At 47.5% G+C, this 21,644-nt stretch overlaps 1 protein-coding gene across 1 annotated transcript; it reads right to left on the reverse strand.

The window, feature by feature from the left end:
• Positions 1-531: 531 nt before the first annotated feature.
• On the reverse strand, positions 532-21,236 carry LOC132082336 (tumor necrosis factor ligand superfamily member 8-like). Its single transcript, XM_059486576.1, has 4 exons — positions 21,052-21,236; positions 13,176-13,221; positions 2,070-2,144; positions 532-1,472 (listed from the first exon to the last, which is right to left on the reverse strand). Exons 1-4 carry the CDS (start codon positions 21,187-21,189, stop codon positions 1,075-1,077), a joined length of 657 nt encoding a protein of 218 aa, XP_059342559.1. The 5' UTR covers positions 21,190-21,236; the 3' UTR covers positions 532-1,074.
• Positions 21,237-21,644: the final 408 nt, after the last annotated feature.

The following is a 21,644-nucleotide window of genomic DNA, read 5'->3' on the forward strand; positions in this document are numbered from 1 at the left end:
GTCTGGGTTACTGCAATTCATGGAATAAGAGGGCTGGAGAGTTTTCTTTTATCCTGAATTCTCTAAATATTGCAGGTATCCAAAGAAGCTCCAATACCACCCATCCCCTGGCCTGCTCAGACATCCCAGCTCTCAGCTGAGGGCCAGTCTGAAACTGTTTGTGAAAGTGTGGAGTTTGGGGAAGTGTGGAGCCCTGGCTTTCCAGGCAGTGCTGGTGCTGGAGGAGGATTCCCAGCCCAGTGTGTTCTGTGCCAAACTGGCAGGGCAGCACTCGAGGAAAATGCATCCTGATGGACTTTGCTATCTGCCAGATTGGCAACTCCATTGCTGTTTTAATGTTGAACGTAATAAAGGTCTGAGAACCCAGGGGAAAATGGAGGCTGAGCACTCTGCTTAGAAATTCTGTCCCAAAGAGCTTTATATTTAAATAGAAAAGATGGATAAATAGTGACAAGGAAGACACTTGAAAGAAACGACATAAAGTCCATAGCAGAATGCAGCCCAGAAATATCCTGTAAATCCCAAATCTCCTATGTCCTGCCCCGGAGTTTCAGCTACCAGCCCAATAGTCAATAATTTCATCATTTCTGCTGTTGCACAATGAATCTGCTCCAGAGTTGTCACTGTGTGGCCGTGGTAAAGAAAAGCTTTGACTACAAGCTTTGACTGTTGGGTTTTTGAAAAGACTGGGTTAAAACACTACTCCATAAAATAGAGTTAAACACATTTCCCCATGTCCTGAGCACATGTGCCAGCAGTTTATGGCCCTAAAAATCTCTGTATTGTGGATTCTTGCCATGATCTGGCTGGGTTTTAGTCTGTGTTTGCACAGATTATTTTGAAGAACCCTTGGTGGGTTATGTGCTGGATAGTCCAACAATCCCACCCAGAACCAGGCCAGGGAACCTGGCAGCTGCGGCTCTTCAGTGTTTGTTTTTCTGGGACACTCACAAAGTTCCTTGTTCACCCTAGGGATGAGGTGAGGTGTGAAATTTAAACCAAGGTGGTGCCTAGTGAAAGCAGGCTGGTGTTCAGAGGAAGGGTCTGGGCAGCAATGGGAGGTCAGGGAGCTGCTCACATTTCATCGTTGTACTTCAAGACCCCAAGAACATTTTCATTGGGAAGAGAAACATCATTCAGGAACTCAGGATGGTTCAGTGTCACTGATATTTTGTCCTCCTTGTCCAGGTGTGTCAAGTGCAGCTGGATCAAGGTCTTAAAAGTCTCGTCCTGGCACGTTTCTGAGGCACAGAATGTGGACAATGTCTGCCTGTCCACCCTGTTGTTCACCAGGAGCTCGATCTTGAGGTCGATGGGGCTCTTGGAGCAGTTGGGAAAGTGAAAGTTGAAGTTGCAGAAGATCAAGTAGAGGCCGTGTTCCCTGATCACCAGCTCTGGGCTCTGGCACTCGATGCCCTCACAGATCCCCTTCTCCACCAGGCTCAGCTTGGAGCTGTTCACTGTCCTGGACACTGCAGGGAGAACAGAGGGATGTTAGCTCTGAGCTCCACCGAGCTCCCTTCAGCCCTAGGACACCTCCAGCAGGGTTTCCTGCTAAAAGGAGACACCTGCCCAATGGTTTCCTGCAGGAAACTGCAGGAAAACCCCTGGAAAGACAGCTGGGAGCTCACACATGGAGGTGGGGCACTAAAAATTCCAAGGATTTACTCAGCCCGTGGGAAATCCAGGACAGCGAAATGCATGAGTGTTCATCTCCATTATTTCCCCACTTGGCATTTGAAGGGAATTCTTAGAGGTGTACATTCATGTACTTTCCATAATTCATGAAAAATGGACAGCTCATGGAGGTGTACCTTCCTCTGTGGGTATGCAGAAGTTGAATCTTTATTTCCTTTTATGTTTATTAAGTTAAAATAAAAGTTTCTACTATCAGATAGGGGTTTGCCAATCACATTCCAAGAGAGCTAAGGAATTTTTTCCTATAAAATGCCATTTTGGAAAAAAAAGGCTATTTGCTAGTAAACCAGTGTGAATGACATGAGCAGCTTTTCAGACAGCTCTGAAATTTCCTTTTCCCAACCCTCTTCCCCCCTGGACTCCCCGCTGACCTCTCATGTAGGCAGCAGTTCCATTGGCTGCTGGAACACTCTGTAGGATCCTCAAATAGTCTTCAAAGGTGTTACCTGAAGAAAACAACAGATTAACTCATCGCTTCTGAGCTTTTCTTTAATTTTTTGGTTCAATAAAATGCAGCCAGCACTTGGTACCCCACTTCCAGCATGGTTCTTACTCCTTGGCTGAGGATATCTGAGCTGCCCAGGGAATTCAGAGCATTGTCACTCAGCTGGTAAATCTATAACAACCTAAAGCTCTGGCCGATTGCAGCTCTCAGCCGTGAAAAATTAAATTCCTTACCCTGCTTCTTAAAAATAAGAGTGATTGTTTTAAATTAAAAGAGCGTGTATTTGGAATAGATACAAGGAGGAATTACAGTGAGGGTGGGCAGGCCCTGGCACAGGGTGCCCAGAGCAGCTGTGGCTGCCCCTGGATCCCTGGCAGTGCCCAAGGCCAGGCTGGACAGGGCTGGGAGCACCTGGGACAGTGGGAGGTGTCCCTGCCATGGCAGAGGGTGGGATGGGATGGGATTTAAGTCCCTTCCAACCCAAACCAGTTTGGGATTCTTTGATTCTATGAAACAGAAATTATGTGCACCTAAGCTTAATTTAACCAAGTTGTTTTCGTGGTGCAATTACAAAAAGCTTTTAAACATTTAAGTGGGACATAGTGCTGAAAATGGCTCTTTGAGTGCTTTTGGAATGTTGCTCTGTTCCCTCACGATTAAAATGTGGATTTTACCAGGACTTTAGCATGTTTATAAAATCCTAGAGTGCTTTGGGATGGAAGGGACCTTAAAGCTCATCCTGTTCCACCCCTGCCATGGCAGGGACACCTTCCACTGTCCCAGCCCTGCCCAGCCTGGCCTTGGGCACTGCCAGGGATCCAGGGGCTGCTCTGGGCACCGGGGACCCGAACGCTGCTGCTGGAGGGGCCGAGCCGGCCCCGCTGCCCCCGCACACCCCGAGCCCGCCCCAAGACGCGGGTCCGAGCCCGGGGCAGCGGCCGAGAGCCGGGAATGGCCCGAATCCAAAGCGCCGGGACCGGGAGGAGCAGGGACTGCCCCAGGGGGGACGGCTCCGTCCCTCGGGAGCTGCTCCATCCCTCGGGATACAGGAGCTGCTCCATATCTCGGGAACTGCTCCGTCCTGCGGGAACTGCTGCATCCCACGGCATACAGGAACGGCTCCATCCCTCGGGACACGGGAGCTTCTCCGTCCCACGGGATACGGGAACTGCTCCATCCCACAGCCGCGGGATCTGTTCCCTCCCACGGGATGCGGGAACTGCTCCGTCCCACGCCGCTCTGGGATGGCTCCATCCCACGGGATGCAGGTATTGCTCCCTCCCACTGCCTCGCGGGCTGCTCCGTCCCACGGCCGCAGGAATTGCTCCATCCCACGGCCGCGGGGACGGCTCCATCCCACGGCCGTGCCCGGCACTGCAGGCGCCCGCAGAGCACCGAGGAGCCGAGTCCCGGCACCGCATCCCGGTGTCCCATCCCCTGCATCCCGACACTTCATCCCGGTGTCTTGGCACCGCATCCCTGTGATCCAGATCCTGCATCCCAGCCCCTGCTCCCTGTGGTATTCACATGGCCTCTGAACAGAGAGAAGCTGGGAGACAAGCAGAGAAGGAGGAAAACACAATTCTTGTCTCGCTTGCTGTGCCTGTGTTGTGCCAAAGCAGAATGCAATATGGAGACTGTTTACCCACAGTGAGGATGTTTTGTTCCCTTGGCCTGTCAGGGCCAGGTGTGTGTAGGGGACTGTTATGGGACAGTGAGGAGAGAATCAGAGGTGATGAGTGCAGGGTGAGCAGTTGTTAGCAAGGGTGAGTGCAGGGCAGTTCAGTTTAGATGAAATGTACATAGTACAGTATAATAAAGTGATTAATTAGCCTTCTGATGATGGAGTCAGATGCGTCTTTCTCTCGCCATTTCATCAGAGTCATCTTTGATTTACGATAGCTCCCCACTTCTCCCCCTTGCATTTCACCTCCTTTCCATCCATATTCCTGCCTTCTATCTCCTCTCTGTGTTTCCTCCTCTCACCACACTAGATGTTCAGTTAATGGCACTGATTATCCATCCCTGGCAGTGCCCAAGGCCAGACTGGACAGGGCTTGGAGCAGCCTGGGACAATGGAAGGTGTCTTGCCCATGGCAGGGGTGGGATGAGATGAATTTTAAGGTCTTTTCAAACCCAAACCATTCTATGATTCAGTCAATGATTCTGTGATTATTCTGTCTTTATTCTGCATGACACAGAATTGTCCCCTAGGACACACAGGTGTGTCCATCCAGGAAAACAGTGCACATCCCAGTGCTGCAGCTCGACAGGTGAATGGTTATTTATCCTTGCATTTGCTCTCCTTTACATCTCCTGGCCCTGCTGTGGCTGTGGAAGTGCACAGGAGCTCAGATGGCAAACTGGGAATTTTCTGTGTTCCATTCCACAGCTGAACACCAAGAATAAAGCAGGAAGGAATTTCAGTAAAGCTTTTCAAAATAATACTCCCTCTCCCTGGGTACACAAAACTCTGAAGTTTTCCTGTGACTCTGTTATAAAACTGATACCACAGTCTTCAATCCTACAAGGGTCTCTGAAGGAGCAGTTAATGCACAAAACTGAGTTCTACTAAAACCTGACATTACATGTTGTGTGTCATGATCCTCACATGTCCCACTCTGCTCGGTGCTGGTGTGGCCTCACCTCAATCCCTGGGGGCACTTTTGAGAGTCACAATGAAAGAAAGATCTAAAGGTCCAAAGGAGGGACACGGGGATGGTGAAGGGTTAGAAGGGGCCCATGAGGAGCAGCTGAGGGCTCTGGGGTTGCTCAGCTGGAGCAGAGTGAGGGCAGAGCTCCCCGGGGCTGCAGCTCCTCCCGAGGGGCAGCTCCCATCTCTGCTCTGGGCCAGGGACAGGAGCCAGGGCACGGCTGGGGCTGGGCCAGGGCAGCTCAGGCTGGAGCTCAGGGCAAGGCTGTGCCCCCAGAGGGTGCTGGCACTGCCCAGGCTGCCCAGGGAATGGGCACGGCCCCGAGGCTGCCAGAGCTCCAGGAGCCTTTGGGCAGCGCTGCCAGGGGTGCCCAGGGTGGGGCTGCTGGGGGGGCTGTGCAGGGACAGGGGCTGGGCTGGGGGATCCCTTCAGTCCCTCCCAGCTCAGGATATTCTGTGGTTCAATGATTCTAACAAGAGCTCTATTTATATGCAGTGTGGGATAAGGATCTTAAATTTCATAGGATTTCTGAAACTGGGGTAATGATAAGAGATTTAAATCTCCAGACCCTTGCTGTATCTACATGACCTGATTTCTGAGGGAGTTTTGATAACAAAGATGGACAAATCGGGAGAAGCTGGTCCCACACCCAAGTTCCCCCGACTGAAGGGGGTTGGTGTGTTGTGTATTGCACCCTTTGCACACTCCACTGGTGACAGAAACTGTGGATATCTTGAAAAAAATGTGATATTCATCTGATTTCAGTAGTTTAAAGACTTTTGTGGTGAGCAGGAGCTCACTGCTCTCCAAGAATGAGTAAGTTATGTACCCAAGTCCCTTCACCATTCTGGAAATCCCCAAAGAAAAACCAAAACCTGCTTTCCTGGTGTTAGTCATGTCAATTTGGTGTTTTAGTGAGGGCACAGGCAGAGATGTGGAGATATGGCTTAGGATGGGCAGAAACCCTTGTGGCCCTTATTTCAGCTGTGGTGATAACAAGAGTCTGGTAACACAATCAGCACCCTGAGCCAACTCACACTCCTGTGTGTGCAGGAAGGGGGAGATTATTTACAGAAACTCAGTGGCATTTAGGGGGTTTACCCTCCAAAGGCTGAAAATCCCCTGCTGCAGCAGCAGCAGCAGCCCTGCATACTGTGCCAAGCCAAGGGCTGAGCCTGCCCACAAAGTGCCCAGAGCTGCCCTGAGCTGCTCAGGGTGTCCATGGATTCTCCAGAGATCTCCCCGCTCCGACATGGCTGCACTGTGCATTTCCAGAGCTGTATTTAACATTTACTGCTGTCAGCAAGTTTTGTGTTTAAAGTGGGTGACATCAGCTGCATTAGTCAGAAAGGAAATTATGGAAAAAAATTTGTTTTACAGAGACAGGTCTGGTCCTCACTCTGCTGAGGCAGCTTATAACTGTTTTCTACTTTTATTTCTCAAGTTAATTCTTTTATCTGAAACATTTCAGCTCAAGCCAAGAGAAGCTGAAATTCCCTTCAGGACTGATCGATGGATGTGCTCACATGGCCTAATTGGCTCTGCACGAGTCATGGTGTAAATCAGAGCTAATCCCTCTGCAGTCAATGGGATTAGATGGGTTTAAAAATACTGTGAGAGGAGGAAAAACAAAGCTACATCTGGGGCTAAGGAGCAAGGAGAACACACTGGTTTGTGTTTCTCTGTGTGCTGTGAGGCACAGCCACTGCAGATCTTCTGTTTTAAGGAAATCTGCTGGGTTAGGGAGGGGTCTCAGGGGGAAACCCTAAAAAAGTTATCAGGAGATCACTTATTTTTGACTCTTTTGACCCCTTTTATGGGAGGATGGGTATCCAAAGGGTGCAGCTCCAAGGAAAACAGCCTGGCTGTTTCCAGGAGGTCCATGCAGCTTTTCCCCACTGAGAAAAAATGGGGCTAAAATGGGACTGGGAAAAGGGGCTGGGAAATGGGGCTGTGAGATTGGACTGGGAAATGGGGGTGGGAGATGGGACTGGGAAGAAGGGCTGGGAAAAGGGACTGGGAGATGGGGCTGGAAAATGGGACTGGGAAAAGGGGCTGGGAAATGGGGCTGAGAGATGGGACTGGGAAATGGGACTGGGAAAAGGGACTGGAAAAAGGGACTGGGAAATGGGACTGGGAGATGGGACGGGGAAATGTGATATTTATCTGATTTCAGTAGTTGAAAGATTTTTGTGGTGAGCAGGAGCACACTGCTCTCCAAGAGAGAGGGAAATGGGGCTGAGAGATGGGACTGAGGGATGGGGCTGGGAAACGGGACTGTGAAATGGGGCTGGGAAATGGATCTTAGAGAAGCTGCAGTTCCACTGAAACCCCAGAATTTCACCCTGAGGTACAAAATGAACCCCTGGGGGTCTCTCAGAGCATCAAAACACAGCAGCACCATGTCCAGCCAGGAGGGCTCAGGGACACGAGGACACAAGGGCTGCTGCCAGACAAGTCCCAGAGGATGTGGCTGTGCTGGGGAAGTTCTCTCTGCTGGCTGCCTCAGTTTCCCCACCTCTGAGACGGGTCTGAAGGAGCACCAGCAAAGGGCACTGAAACCACGAGCTGAAAGTGGCTCTGTCAGCATGGAGGGTGCTGCTACCCAGGCATGGAAAGCCCCTCGAGGGGGGCTCCTGAGGCTTGTCCTGCTCCCAGCCATGTCCCACAGGTGACATTCCACTGCCAAGGGGGTGGCATCACCTCTGGCTGGGGGCAGGCACAGGAGCAGGGCAAAACCCTGAATTATTCTGTGAGGTAAAGAAGGAAAAGCAGGCAACAAACAGCTTTTGATTCCTCTGTAACCCCCGTGGATTTAAGTGCTTATGAAATTAGGCAAGGTGATGTCACACATCTCTGCAGCATGCCAGAGTTAGCTGAATTTGCCTTATTTTTATTTCTCAGCAGCCACTCCCTGAAGTCCCTGTGTCTAATTTTAACCCTCTCCTGCCAGTTCAGTGCCCTGCAAACAGCAGCCAAGGGACTGGCCCAGCCTGTGATGCTGTGACAAGTGACAGCTAGGTGACATCCCCTGCTGGGCTCTGTGACAGAGCTCTGGGCTGTGCCTGTCACACACACACCGAGAGCCTTTGGACCTCCAGAGCTGCCACTCAGGCCTGAAGGGGACTGAACTCAGCTGCCAAATTTCCCTCCAAAACCAGAAATTAAAGAAATATCCCTTTTTTCCCCCACCAAATTTAGGAAGAACCTCTGATGAATTCCTCACTGCACACCTGAGTACTGCCAGGCCTGTGGAATTTTAGGTTAAAACTCTTCAAATCTCTGCCTGCTTGTCAGTGTAGCAAAGGACACATAATATCATGAGTTATTATCAAACATAAACATAAACATAAAAGTAAATATAAATATAATTTATAAATGTAAATAGGATATAAATATAAATATAAATATAAATATAAATATAAATATAAATATAAATATAAATATAAATATAAATATAAATATAAATATAAATATAAATATGTGTGTTTTCATATATATTTATATCTATTCATATATACATATTTATTCACACATATATATTTATACATATTCACATATAGCTTGTGTTTTTAGTGTTGGGGAGAGGGCAGAGCCACCCCTGAGCACTCTGAGCAATGCCCATCAGCCCAGCTGTGATGCCCACAGCCCGCCCTGGCTGTGTGTGTGCATTTCCCCAGATGCTGGCCGGCAGGAGGCCTCTGCACTCTTTCTAGCATTTACAAGTCCAGGCTTGCCCAGGGTTTTTCAACCTGAGAAACACAACTGCTCTGGGTCACATTTATGCACCCAGACACCTGCCTGGACTGAGGCTGACAAGGGAAAACCTTTTTGGCTTAGTGTGAAATATCCATTTCTGAGGAAGCCACTGCTGTGGGATGGGTGTCTGATGCCCTGCATTGTCATCACACAATCACAGGGTCATCGAGGTTGGAAAACACTTCCAAGATCATCAAATCCAAGCTGTGCCTGGTTCCCACCTCATCCCCAGCCCAGAGCACTCAGTGCCACCTCCAGCCCTTCCTGGGACACCTCCAGGGATGGGCACTCCAAACCTCCCTGGGCAACCTCTGCCAAGGCCTGATCACCCTTTCCATGGGGAAATTCCTGCTGGTTCCCTCCTGCTGGAAATTCCTGAGGCCGCTCCCTCTGCTCCTGTCCCTGTTTCCTGGAACAGAGCAGGCATAGCAGGGATGTGATCAGGATGTCTCTGGCTCATCTGGAGCTTGCCCTGAGCCTTTCTGGCTCAGCTGAGCCAGATCTGCTGGATCAGGGAATCAGCCAGGTGAGGGAAAACACACTCTGGTTTTGTGGCTGCCATGAATAAAACAGCAGCCAGCTTAGAACCCCAGGATCATTTAGGCTGGAAAAGGTTTCCATATCATCTAGTTCCACCTGTGCCCAATCCCCACCTTGTCCCCAGCCCAGAGCACTCAGTGCCACCTCCAGCCCTTCCTGGGACACCTCCAGGGATGGGCACTCCAAACCTCCCTGGGCAGCCCCATTTGATGTTTAACAACGTTTTCCATGGGGAAATTCCTGCTGGTGTCCACCCTGAGCCTGCCCTGGCCTACCTTGAGATCATTCCCTCTGCTCCTGTCCCTGTTCCCTGGAGCACAGCCTGACCCCCGGCTGTCCCCTCCTGTCAGGAGCTGTGCAGAGCCACAAGGGCCCCCTGAGCCTCCTTTGCTCCAGGCTGAGCCCCTGCCCAGCTCCCTCAGCCTCTCCTGGGGCTCCAGCCCCTCAGGATCCCCTTGCCAGGAGGGGCCAGGACTGGACACAGCCCCTGAGGTGCCCCAGCAGTGCCCAGGAAGGGGACATTAAATGACTCTCCTGGTCCTGCTGGCCACTCTGCTCTTGATACAGGCGTTTTCTCCTTTTCCCAGCTCCCTCAGCTGCTTCTCACAGTGTTGGGATCAGATTTGGCTGCAGAAGACCAAACTGCTCTCAGACACAGCTGCAGATCTGGAAAGGCTCCTTGGCTCGTTGGCTTCAGCCTAATTTTCTCTACAGCAGCAGGTTTGAGACTGTCACCTGTATTTTATTAATTTCTCAGAGCCACATTTTTTTTGGGAACAAATTTCCCATTAAAACTGAAAGCAGAGTGCTGGATTTCTTTTCCTGGTTTGTCGAGTGTCAGAGAAAAATACCTATAAATTGTGTGTGTGTGTGTTCATTTGTATCTGCAGGGTTTTATTTTTTTCCCTTTTGTAAATGAGAAGATATTTTGATACCAAATCTTTGCAGCTCAAATAACAAGAAAAGCCATCGGCCCAGATTACACAATTCCCAGTGAAATGAGGCTCAGAGGCCAGCAAGGAGATGATGAAGGCTGTACCTTTCCGGGTCATCAATTTGTCTGTGAGTTCATTTTCCCTCTAAAAAATGAACTTAACAATACCCCTCAGATCCACACTAATGGATGATTTGTTATTTGTGAAATGGGGATGAGTTTCTGCAGAGAAATGCTTCCACAGAAAGAACATTTCACAAACACTTGGTGATGGATTTCATTCCTCCCCCCTGTTGCTCAGGTACTGCACAGACAGTGGCACGGAGCATTGGAGGAGACTGATCCCATTTTTCACAAACATTTAATGAGCTGACATTGCATCCCTCTCAGCCTGTGCCTGTGGGTTCCTGCAGCCCATCCATTGGGGCCTGACAGCTGAGTCAGGGCTGGAAAACTCCCATAAATCTGCTTTAGTGCCCACTGGTGTTTAGCTAACAATAGAACATAATCTCATTGGGGATTGAAATGAAATCGTGGCATTTCTCTGCTTTAATAAGACAATTAATCTCTGTTGTGGCTGGGGCTGGGCTGCTGCTCAGTGAGGTCTCTGCCTGAGTGACCTCAGCTGGACCCAGCACAGAATTGTGTCACAGGATCATGGAATGGTTTGGACTGGGAGGGACCTTAAAGCTCATCCATGGGCACCTCCCACTATCCCAGGTTGCTCCAAGCCGTGTCCAGCCTGGCCTGGAATACCTCCAGGGCTGGGGCTGTGTCCCCCAGAGCATCCCTGAGGTGCTGGCACTGCCACAGGGCTGGAGCCAGGCTGAGCACCCAGCTGGGCAATGCTGGTTGTGGGAATCCACAAAATCAGAGGGTTTTGGGAAAGCTGCAAAAGACAGGCTCTAGAGGCAGTAAAACTGTGATTAGAGCTAAGCAGTAGCCATGAGATTGGTCAGCAGAAAAATTATGTAAAATGTAGAAAAGCAAGGACAAATAGAACAATGGTCTGTGGATTAACGCTTGTCTAGAATAGCTCTCTAAGCTGCAGAAAGTTTATCTAGCAAGATATTAGGAAGTTTGAAGCTTAATAATGGAGCTCTGTGCATTGTGTTTTAAGGCTCACAAGCAGGTATTGTATTTGAAATAAGCAAGCATTGTTTAATCAAAGGTACATGTGCTTAGAGTGCTTGGATAGAACTACTGTCAGTGTGCTTTTGCTTTGTGTGATTGGTCAAAAAACTTATAAAGTGAGTTGTAACATTAAGTTCTTGGTCTGCTGCCTAGGATGTGAGCTGCTGGCATCTTCCCATTGTCATAACCATGTAATGAGGCTGATGCTGGAAAATAAAACAGCTCAAGGCAGTTCCCAGCAGCCCTGTCCTGTTTGTGATTTGTACACAGACCCCAGTGACACTGGTTTTTCACTCCCTTGCCCATTTTAACAGTGCAGGAGCCTTGGTTCATGGCCACAAACCACACCCAGTTTCCATCTGGGCTGCCTGGGAGGCAGAATGGATCCAAATCTGGATCCACAGCAACTCCAGCCTCAGCTCAGTCCCTTTCCTGAATGTTTGACCTGCTCCTGCCTCTGGGTGGGACCTGGCAGCAGTGGCCACAATCCCTGCTTGGGTGCCAGCAGCTGACAGAGCTTCCTGTGAGAGGCCCTCAGTAAATTACCCACTGGGTATATCAATTAATTGTTGGGGTACAGAAAACAGAGAGTACTTTGGACCTTCTTAGAAGACATTTGATAAAATGCCTTGGCAAGAGCAAACTGAGGATTCAAAATGCAAGAAGATTCAGACTAGTTTACCAGAAAATGAAAATTACATCAGACTTCTGCAAGCAAGAGATGTTTAAAATGTGTAAGTTTGTTTATGTGATCTTTAACCCAATCATTGTAGTAAAGCATTAGTAGTCTCCCTAAAATAGTATATAAACATTTGTCTCCCACAATAAAATTGGATTCTTTGATCACCTCAAAGTCTTCCCCATCTCTCTGCTGATAATTACTAAGCTCTGCTTTATGCATTTTAAGAGGAAAATAAAAAGCCCTGACAATTTGCTCCCACTTGAATGCTCTGTTACCCTCCAACAGAGACTGATGGGCTGGGAGAGCATCTCAATGCACTAAAACCAACTTTCAGCAGCTCCTCCTGGGGTGGGCTCTCACCAGCAGCCCCCTTTGGTCCCTCACTAATGCATCATCTCACACTGAGCAGCAGAATTGGGAAATTCAGAGCAGGAGGCTGCCTCAGATTGGTATGGACCTAAAGACAGAAATGTTCTGGCTGATGAAAAAGCATCCTGGCCATTCCTCGGGAGAGCACACTGCTCCTGCCTGGCACCTGCCAGCTGCTGGTGAGGAGCAAAAACAGCTGCACGAGTTGCTTCAGCTGAAATAAAATCATATATACATATATATCTATAAAAATATACATGGTTTATTTATGTTATATATGTGTATACATATATGGGACTGGGCACCAACTTGCATTTGCAAGGAGTCAGATACTGGTGCTGAGAGCTCTGTGAGGCTCATGTCACAGTGTCAGTGACATAAACAGTGCTCCTGATTCCTGCTAGGGCAAAGCAGAATTTTGGTAAATTGTCTCTACTAGACAGATTTTGTTATTTCAGGCTCCCTGTGCTCACAGTCTGCCTGTTCCAATTCCTTGATTTGTTCCTTTTGCTTCTGGTTTCCCCTTGTCCATTCTCGACCCACCCATTCCCTTCTCTCTTTTCCCCTCAAACCAAGAGCTGTTTTGGAATATCTCAAACACATTTTTACCCCTCCTTCGTGCAGATGAGGACTTTACACACATTTGCAAGAGCCAGCACTTAAAATAAGACTTTAAAATCAGAGTGATGTTTACATCTCCTAACAAAAAGCTCTTTGGAACAGACACCCCAGGGCATATTCAGAAATATTTGTTATTTCCCCAGCCATACACTTACCCAGATGTACTGAGTAAATGGAAAGCTTTTTTCTTGTTTTCATTTTTTCCTCACTAATTCAACTTTTCACCAACAGGAGCCTTTATTGGAAATGTTAAGATGAGCACAATTGACTTATTTGTGCCCCTGGGAAATATTTGCATTAGAGATATGACAAATTGCCTGTGTTCCTTAGGGGTCTTACCTGTCCTGATGGGGTTTTTGATGCCCTCCATGGCAGGATCAGCTTCCTGAAAGAGGGGAAAGAGTAGAGATGGATTATTCTGAGAATGGGAAATACCCAATTCACTGGGTATCCATGCATCTGTGGATCTGAAACATTTCTGGTTTATTCTAACATAGAAAATCGACATTTTTCACACAGCCAGATTTTTTCAGCATAGTAAGAAAATTATGTGGGTTCTGTTGGGGATGTTTCAGAAGCACAAATCCTAAAAAAATATCCCTCTCTGTGTCTTTCAGGGACTGGACAACCTGGAGAGCCAAGTGCTGGGAAAGTTCATCAAAGCCCCAAACAGGTCTGAGCATGACAGTGATGTCCTACCTCACCTTTCCTCCTAATTCTTGCTGAGGTGTAAAACCAAGGGTGAAAATGGCACAGGAAATTCTCCTCAGTCAGCATGTCATGAGAAATTCCCAGAAAACCAGCTCCAGGGGTGAAATGCAGCAGGATTCCCTCTGATGACACCTTCCTGCCACCCAGACACACCCCCCAGAGCTCCTGGCACCTCATGAACACCCTCAAGGGGCAAAATGTTCTCCCAACAGCTGAGCAAAGCACTGGGAGTTCCTTGTTGTAGTAAGGTTATAAGAAAAATTGTAAAGAAAAGCCTCATAAAATCAAAAATTATAAAGAAAAAAAAAGCCTCATAAAATAAAAATTTATAAAGAAAAGCCATATAAAATTAGGCTTGCTCTGGCTGGACTGTCATTTCTTTTAAGTCAAGCTGGCACTGTAAGTTCCCATGTGGAAACAATCCTGGTGTGAGCAGTTCATTAGCATAACAATCTGTTCCTGAGTAAAAACCAACTTACACCTGCATAAACTTTATATACTTTATATATATAAACTATAAATATATAATAAATATATAAATAGATAAATATATATAAAATATAAATATATAATAAATATAATAGAAAATAAATATATCAATATATTAATATAGATTTATATAGATTTAATATATTTTTTATATATTTATATAGAAATATAAATAAGTAATAAATATAATATAAATTTTATATACTGTTAGATAGAAAAATGAAACTATCTCTCACAAAGAACTTTTCCTGCACATCTCACTGAGGGTTGGATTGACCAATCCATACAGAATAACAACTTGTTACTGACCAATAAAGTGATTGGCAAGAAAGCTCCTGACCAATGGGAGTCTCACATGAGGCCTGTAAAACTGTATAAAAAGGAGTTCTGTGATTAAAAAATGGGCTTTTTCCACCAGGAAGGAAATGGAGTCCCTGTGATTTATTCCCACAGTTCCTCATTGTGTGTCACATCCCTTCAGTGCCACCCTGGGTGATCCCACAGGGATTTCAGTGACACAGAGAGTGGGCTCTGCTCAGGCTGGGCTGAACCAGCTCCTCTTACCTGGCTGCAAATTACCTGGGTTAATTGTGCAGGCTAATCAGGTTCAGCTCAGCACATTGAAAGGGATCCATTAGGATCATTGAGTCCTTCTCCCTGCTCCTCATTATCTAAAATTAAACCACAGGACCTAAAACCTCTCCCAGCTGCTCCTTGAGCCCTGTCAGTGACCCACCTGAGCACCTCCCTGTTCAGTGACCCACCAGGACATGCAGGAAGGAGAAATTTGGGAAGCTCTACTAGCTTTAAGACAACATCTGATATCTCCTGCTGTGGTAGGAACAGCTTCCTCCATAGTGGTGTTACAGCACATACACCTCGTTTCTGTGTCAGAAGTGGATAATGGGTCCTGTGGGGAGGAGGAAGCTGGTTGGACAAGGAGAAAAGCTGTGTTGGATCTGTTTGTGGTACTTAATGTTCTAATCTTAAATGTTTAGGAAGGTTTTTAATTAGATTTTGGCTCCGTGTGGCCACGTTTGAACAGCAGAATGTGGAGCTACATCTGCTCCCAGCAGAGAGTTGTTATCCTTTGGTCTGGTGCCAAATGCTGTGTCCTGCAGAGGTGGCAGAGCTGCTCCCAGGAGGCTGGCAGTGACAAGTTAATGGTTGGACTCACTGATCTTTGGGCTCTCTCCCAGTTTGGATGATTCTGTGATTCTCCGGGAATTTGTAGATCAGTAATTTGTTCATTTTCTCTCCCCACACCTGTGTAAGGCAGGGCAGAGTCACCTCCTGAGCCAATATTTCTCCAGGTGACCTTCCTGAGCTGGGCAGGGAGGTGCTGGACAGCAGAAGAACAGGAACCCAGAGACGGAATTTGCAAAAATGAAGATTTCCAAGCTTTTTGGCCCTGACACAACCTCCTCCCTTGGGAGCTCTCATGGATCTCATCACCTATCACCAAATATTAAACTGAGCAGGGTTTAGGCTGAAAACACCCCCAGGAATCTCTGCCAGGACCTCTCATCCCCTTCCCTTGCCCCTGCCCTGGGCTGTTGTCTCACACACACTCAGGGCACAGGGAAGTGTTGCTGTTCAATGCAATATCTGAACATTCCTGCTCTCTGTGGAGAATTCAGGATATTTCAGGTGACAGAAAAAGGGGGCTCTGCCCCCAGTGAGATTGCACTCAATGAAATCAGGCAGCCAGGGAGGTGTTTGCCTTGCTGGTGGCTCAGAGCCTGCTCTACATTTAGGGCATAAAAACAAAATTAAAATGGACTAAAGGCATTGTGTTCTCACCTGGGAAGGCTCCCAGCACATAGCAAAGCAATTTATTTTAGTGACAATTGAGTAGATACTGAAATAAACCTTTAGGACTTCCTTTGAGATATTACTGGTGTTATTTCTTTCTTTTCCAGCAGCAAGAATATCACATGTAATGCTGTCATTTGGAATGCAAAGAGGCACACAGGAGGAGCCCAAACAGATTAAATTCCACAGTGCCAGCTAAGAAAAAATTCAAGACAACAAATTTCACCCTGTCTGGAGTGATCTGGGGGCTGGTGATGAAAGAGCTCAGTCTTTCCTCAGCAAGCAGAATAATTTGAGTTTGCTTTATTAGAGAAAATGACAATCAGGTGCCAGTGAAAGTGATTTATTTCTTCTTTCTCTTAATCATTTTACAAGAAGCTTTCTCAAGCTGAGGCAGAATAAAGGGTCATTCTAAATTCCTGGGTCACAATAGTGAATATTCATTGAACCAGACACCTCTGATCCTTGTGAGGGTGGGCAGGCCCTGGCACAGGGTGCCCAGAGCAGCTGTGGCTGCCCCTGGATCCCTGGCAGTGCCCAAGGCCAGGCTGGACAGGGCTGGGAGCACCTGGGACAGTGGGAGGTGTCCCTGCCATGGCAGGGGTGGGATGCGATGAGATTTAAGATCCCTTCCAACCCAAACTACTCTGGGATTCTGTGAAGTCTTTATCTACTCTAGAAATCCAAGGAAATTCCCCAAAACCAGTGACCATAATGGGGCTGGGCTTTCCTGGAGCAGGTCCTCATGGCAGCTCTGTGGGCAGGAGCTCTTTGGTCCCCTGCCCTCAAAGGAAATGCTTCCATTCCAAAAGAGGCCCCAAGGCTCTCCCGTGTTCCTGCTCAGCCTCTCACCACCATGATTTCAGCAGGAATTTCCCCATGGAAAGGGGGCTCAGGCCTTGGCACTGCCCGGGGAGGTTTGGAGTGCCCATCCCTGGAGGTGTCCAAGGAAGGGCTGGAGGTGACACTGAGTGCTCTGGGCTGGGGACAAGAGGGGATGGGGAACTGTTGGGGAATATGAAACAGAAAAGTCTTATAAATATGATTGCCTGGCAAAAGATTTTGAGAATGTGGAAACTATAAATCAGATTGAAATGAAAGCAAGCTTTGAGATCCCTCAGTTACTGAACAACTGGAAAACAATGGTGTGGCCAGCTGAAGGTGATCCCCTTTTGATGGAACAACACCCTCTGCTTGCAGACAGGCCCAAGGGTCAGAGCAGACCCTGCAGCTTGGCAGAAGGGGCCCAAAGAGGAGTTTTTAGGGTTTAAAATGTAACACAGTGTGGTAATGTAATGATTCTTATAGGCTGTATGGAAATGCTATAGGATTTGTATCTTGTACTAGATTGGTTAGTGAGAATGAGAATATTCAACACAGAAGATGATTTACTGTATTGTAACAGGAACCTCGCGCTCTTACCCTTTTATTCTCTTACTCTTTTTACTCTCTTACCCTTTTGCTCTCTCACCCTCTCTCCCCTCTCTTCTCTCATTCCTGCTCTGAGCTGTGTTTGGCAGCTCCCAGCAGGGCCCTGCACCCAGGCCCTTTGCAATAAACCCCAAGTTCCAGACCTGGCTCCAGAGATTTCTCATCCCCACCCATCCCCACCATCCTATCCCTGACGCTCCTACAGGGAACAGGTTGGATTTGATGATTTTGGAGGGCTTTTCAGTGATTTTGGGTTTTATTCTATGACCCAGCTCTGGCTGGGGAAGAAGACGTTGGGGGCACTTCCTCCTGAGGTGCCAAGAGGCAAAGGTTGAAGCTGGACATGAGAAGAGCAGAAAGCAGAGCACTGTCCCCACTGTCCCTCATTGGATAATGAGCCTCACTGGAAACATGGTAAAAATCAGTTTTTTCCTGTGCTGACCAAAGCAACATCCACAGCAAGAGCTGGGCCAGGGCAGTTTTCTCCTAAAATGCCTCCCTGGATTTCCTGTAGTGCTCAATGAATGAAAATTCTGCTTTTAGAGGAATTTTCAGTATTTTAATTTAATTTTATTTTAAAATTTTATTTTATTTTATTTTCCTGTCTGTCAGGGTTGCCACAAGAGGGGGCACCCAGGGCCAAAATGAGTTTTTAGGAGACATAAAAACCCAATGAATAGTGCAGAACTGTGCTGGCTGCTGGATGAGTCATTCACAAATCTACTTCTAAAGGTTCTTAACAGCCTAAAAGAGCAGATCAGCAAATAGAAAAACCTACTCTGACCTTTAGTATTTGCCACACTGCTGATAAAAGGTTTTCCCCACACAATTTAGAAGTTCAATAAATGAAGTCTACAAAATCCAGAGCAGTGATGGACTAACCCAGATCATGGACTCTGGACATCCACACAATTTGTTAATGGGAGGCCCAGGTGTCTGATGAACTTTTCTGTACAGCATCAGACTTGTGAGGGTCTGTGTGCCTTAAAATGACATTTTTCAGCCCTTCCTGTCCCATTCTCTGTCACTGGTTTGCCATGTCTCTCTCTCTATACACACAAATATCTCCAGAGGTGGGTATATACACATCTATCCAGCAAAGAATGCAGCAGGCACAAGGGTGGAGGGTTTAACACACTTATAAACAGTGTTAAGAAGAAAAATGATGGCTCCAGACCACCTTACAGAGACTGTGCTCATTCCAGAGGAAAATTGAGTCACTTGTGAAAGATCAACAATGGCCTGAAGCCAAGTGGTTCTGCAGATGAAAGCTGAAGGAATGAACTGACTTCAGCACTGCAAATAGTTCCAAAAAACCAGTTTAGCTCTAAAATTGACCCTTCCCAGCTATGGCACTAATGTGCTGTGCCACCCTTCTGAAAAACAAGGCGTAAAGGAAATTTCTTGGGGTGCTGGAAAGTGGGGAGGTGTGATAATCTCTGTTAGAGGTGCTGTAGGATTCAGAGAAGCAGCTTTGAATCATAGTTGCCTTTTTCATTCAGCCTTTCATGTTGTGTTTCCCTTCTTTGGAGCACTCAGATTGTGGGGGTTGCAAGTGCCTGGTTTCTGCAGAGTTTGATTTTCCTTTTCCAGTCTGTCTTCCTTCAACTTAAATTAGGCAATTATGAATTCATCAAAAGGCAGCCTGTGATGGGGGCAGGGAGAGTTTGATTTTGTCACCACAAGATTTCTTAATGCTGTGGCACGCAAGGGTCCAACCACTGCATTGTGGCCCCCAAACACCCCTTGGAACAGAGGGAAATAAAAGGGTGAGGAGGAAAAAGCATAAATATAAATAAAAGGGTGAGGAGGGTGTGAAGTTACCCCTGAACTCACACACACAATCCAGCTGGCAACATCTGGAGAGAAAACCTCATTGCCCCAAGGAGATTATAACACAAAATAGTGGGTTTTTTGTCAGTTATAAAGAAAATAATGAAGTCAGCTGGTGGTGCTCTGATCCCTACAGCAGCTCAGGGCTCCAAGGGCTCCCCAGTCAGGGCTGGAGATGCTCAGATTCCCCAAATATCCTAAGCCCAACTTCCCTCTGACAGTGCAGCCAGAGCTGAGGTGTTTTTGGAGCTCCCTGTGGAACCTGTCCCACAGAACCAACCCTTCTTCTCTGCTCTGGGAGTTCAGGACCAGGCACAGATGGGGGTGGCTGTTCTGCTTCTGAGCTCCCTGAGAGCAAAACACAATCTGGGTTTCACTGCCAAATTCTCCTCAGAGCGTAAAATTGCTGCTTGATTTTATTTGTTCCTCACAGCCCTCAGCTTTGTATTTCCTCCTTCAGCCAAGCTTGTTTTCAAAGCAGCTGCAATGGTGTCATTACTCTTTTAAGTTAAAACCTTGGCTCTTTCAGCAATCTTGTTCCTCTGGCAACTCCTGTAACTGCTTTATCCTGATGGAGAGGTGATTTAATGCTTGCTTCCATAATCAGTACAAATGAAAGCCTCATTATACAGCAAAGCTGGGGCAAGTCTGTAATTACCTAGACTGTTATTTTAAAGATCTCCCCTGATAGCCCACTATTTCTCACTTAAAAAGCCCCATGTCTCATGTTAACTGTCCTCAAAGTGCTTCTCTTTTGGGAGAACACTGATTACAGGTAAATGATTCCTCTCTTGGAGGAGTATCAGTCAAGCCTTCCTGGTTTAATTTCTGGGTAATGTGCATACACGGGCACACAAATTGCACAGGGTAAATTTAGCAAGAGAAAATATTGAGTCAAAGGATCATATTTTGTTTTCCATGGCCAGTTCCTCCAGCAGCTCTGTGCTGGAGCTTTCCCTCTGTGAACAGTAGTGGGGGTACCTCAGCACTTTGATTTTTGCAATAAGATTTCAGAGACTATAAAACTTCTAACCTGGTATTTTACCTTGGTGAAGTTGATGGTAATGCCCCTACAAGGTCAGAAATTCACTTTTTATCCTCACAACCATCCATCTCCACTCTGGCTGTCACTGGTTCCCCATCAACCCCGGATCCACTCAAGAGCAATATTTTATTTTAGGATGTTAAAGTGACTATTGGTAGAGGGAAGAGTTGTTTGTGTGTGACCTTGTGTCACTGATATCCTTTCTACAACTCTGGCTCTGCATTAAAAATCACACCCAAGGCAGGACTGAGGGGACAGGGGCCACGAGGGAGCTCCTTGGCCCCCAGCACTGCTCTGGGTGCTTTGGGACAGCTCTGCCTCACCACATCAGTACCACAGGGTGTCACAGAGCTGTGCATGCGTCCTGCTGCAATCCGTTCCAGAGAACCAGACCAGACCTTCTCAAACACTGAGGTTCTTCTCCAAAGAGCCAGCAGGAGACACACACCAAAGCAGGTGGGACAGAGGCTGCTTGGTTCCTTGGTCAGGAGCCTTTTCTTTCCGTTTACAGAGTAGGAACTGTGTGCCAAGAATAAATGTTGTCTATGGAGGAAGGTTCTCTTTTCCTGAAGTTCTTTTGTCTGTGTTTCATCTTTCCCCTAATTCATGTGTGTGTGCATTTATAACAGAGGTGGGAACTGTTCTTCTGGCCACAGAACGAAAAAGAGAAGGGAAGGGAAGGGAAGGGAAGGGAAGGGAAGGGAAGGGAAGGGAAGGGAAGGGAAGGGAAGGGAAGGGAAGGGAAGGGAAGGGAAGGGAAGGGAAGGGAAGGGAAGGGAAGGGAAGGGAAAAGAGAAGGGAAGAGAAGGGAAGGGAGAAGAGAAGAGAAGAGAAGAGAAGAGAAGAGAAGAGAAGAGAAGAGAAGAGAAGAGAAGAGAATCAATCTCTTACCGTCCTCTGGACGACCAGGACCATGATGGTGGCCAAGGCAAAGACAAGCAACACACCCAGGGTGGCGATGATGAAATACAAACAGACTTTGTTAGTGGCTCCAAGCCTCCTGGAATCAGTGTCTTCATTCACATTCATGGCTGATTCATGCGAGTCCTTCACCTGAGAAAGTGTTTGCTCCTGTTCCTGGCACGTTCTTATATAGCTCTCCAGGCACTGCTGTGTGTCTCCCCTCGGTCAGGTTCAAGTTGCAGCCCATCTCTGCTCCTGGCAGGATTTTCCCCCTTCATCCTGGCTCATGTGATCTGGAAAAAAAACTTCATCACTTGCCGTACAAAGAGAGAGGGCCCCGGGGGCGTGAGGCAGGACGCAGCTGTGAGCAGGGGAAGGAGCTTCATGTTCTTGCTCAGGGATTTCTCCACCGAGGTCCTGCGCTGCAGCCGAGGTTTCTGATGTCACAAGGTGCACAGACACCACGATTCCCCGCCCCAGGCTCTGTGAAATGGGCAGATATGCAAATTCTCTTTCATTTTATACTCCCTGCAGCTGCAGTTGGGCTCAGGGAGTCGCCCCGAGCTCTGCCTTCCTGTTGT

Source organism: Ammospiza nelsoni, chromosome 20 (genome assembly GCF_027579445.1).
Source record: "Ammospiza nelsoni isolate bAmmNel1 chromosome 20, bAmmNel1.pri, whole genome shotgun sequence".
NCBI classification, from domain to species: Eukaryota; Metazoa; Chordata; class Aves; order Passeriformes; family Passerellidae; genus Ammospiza; species Ammospiza nelsoni.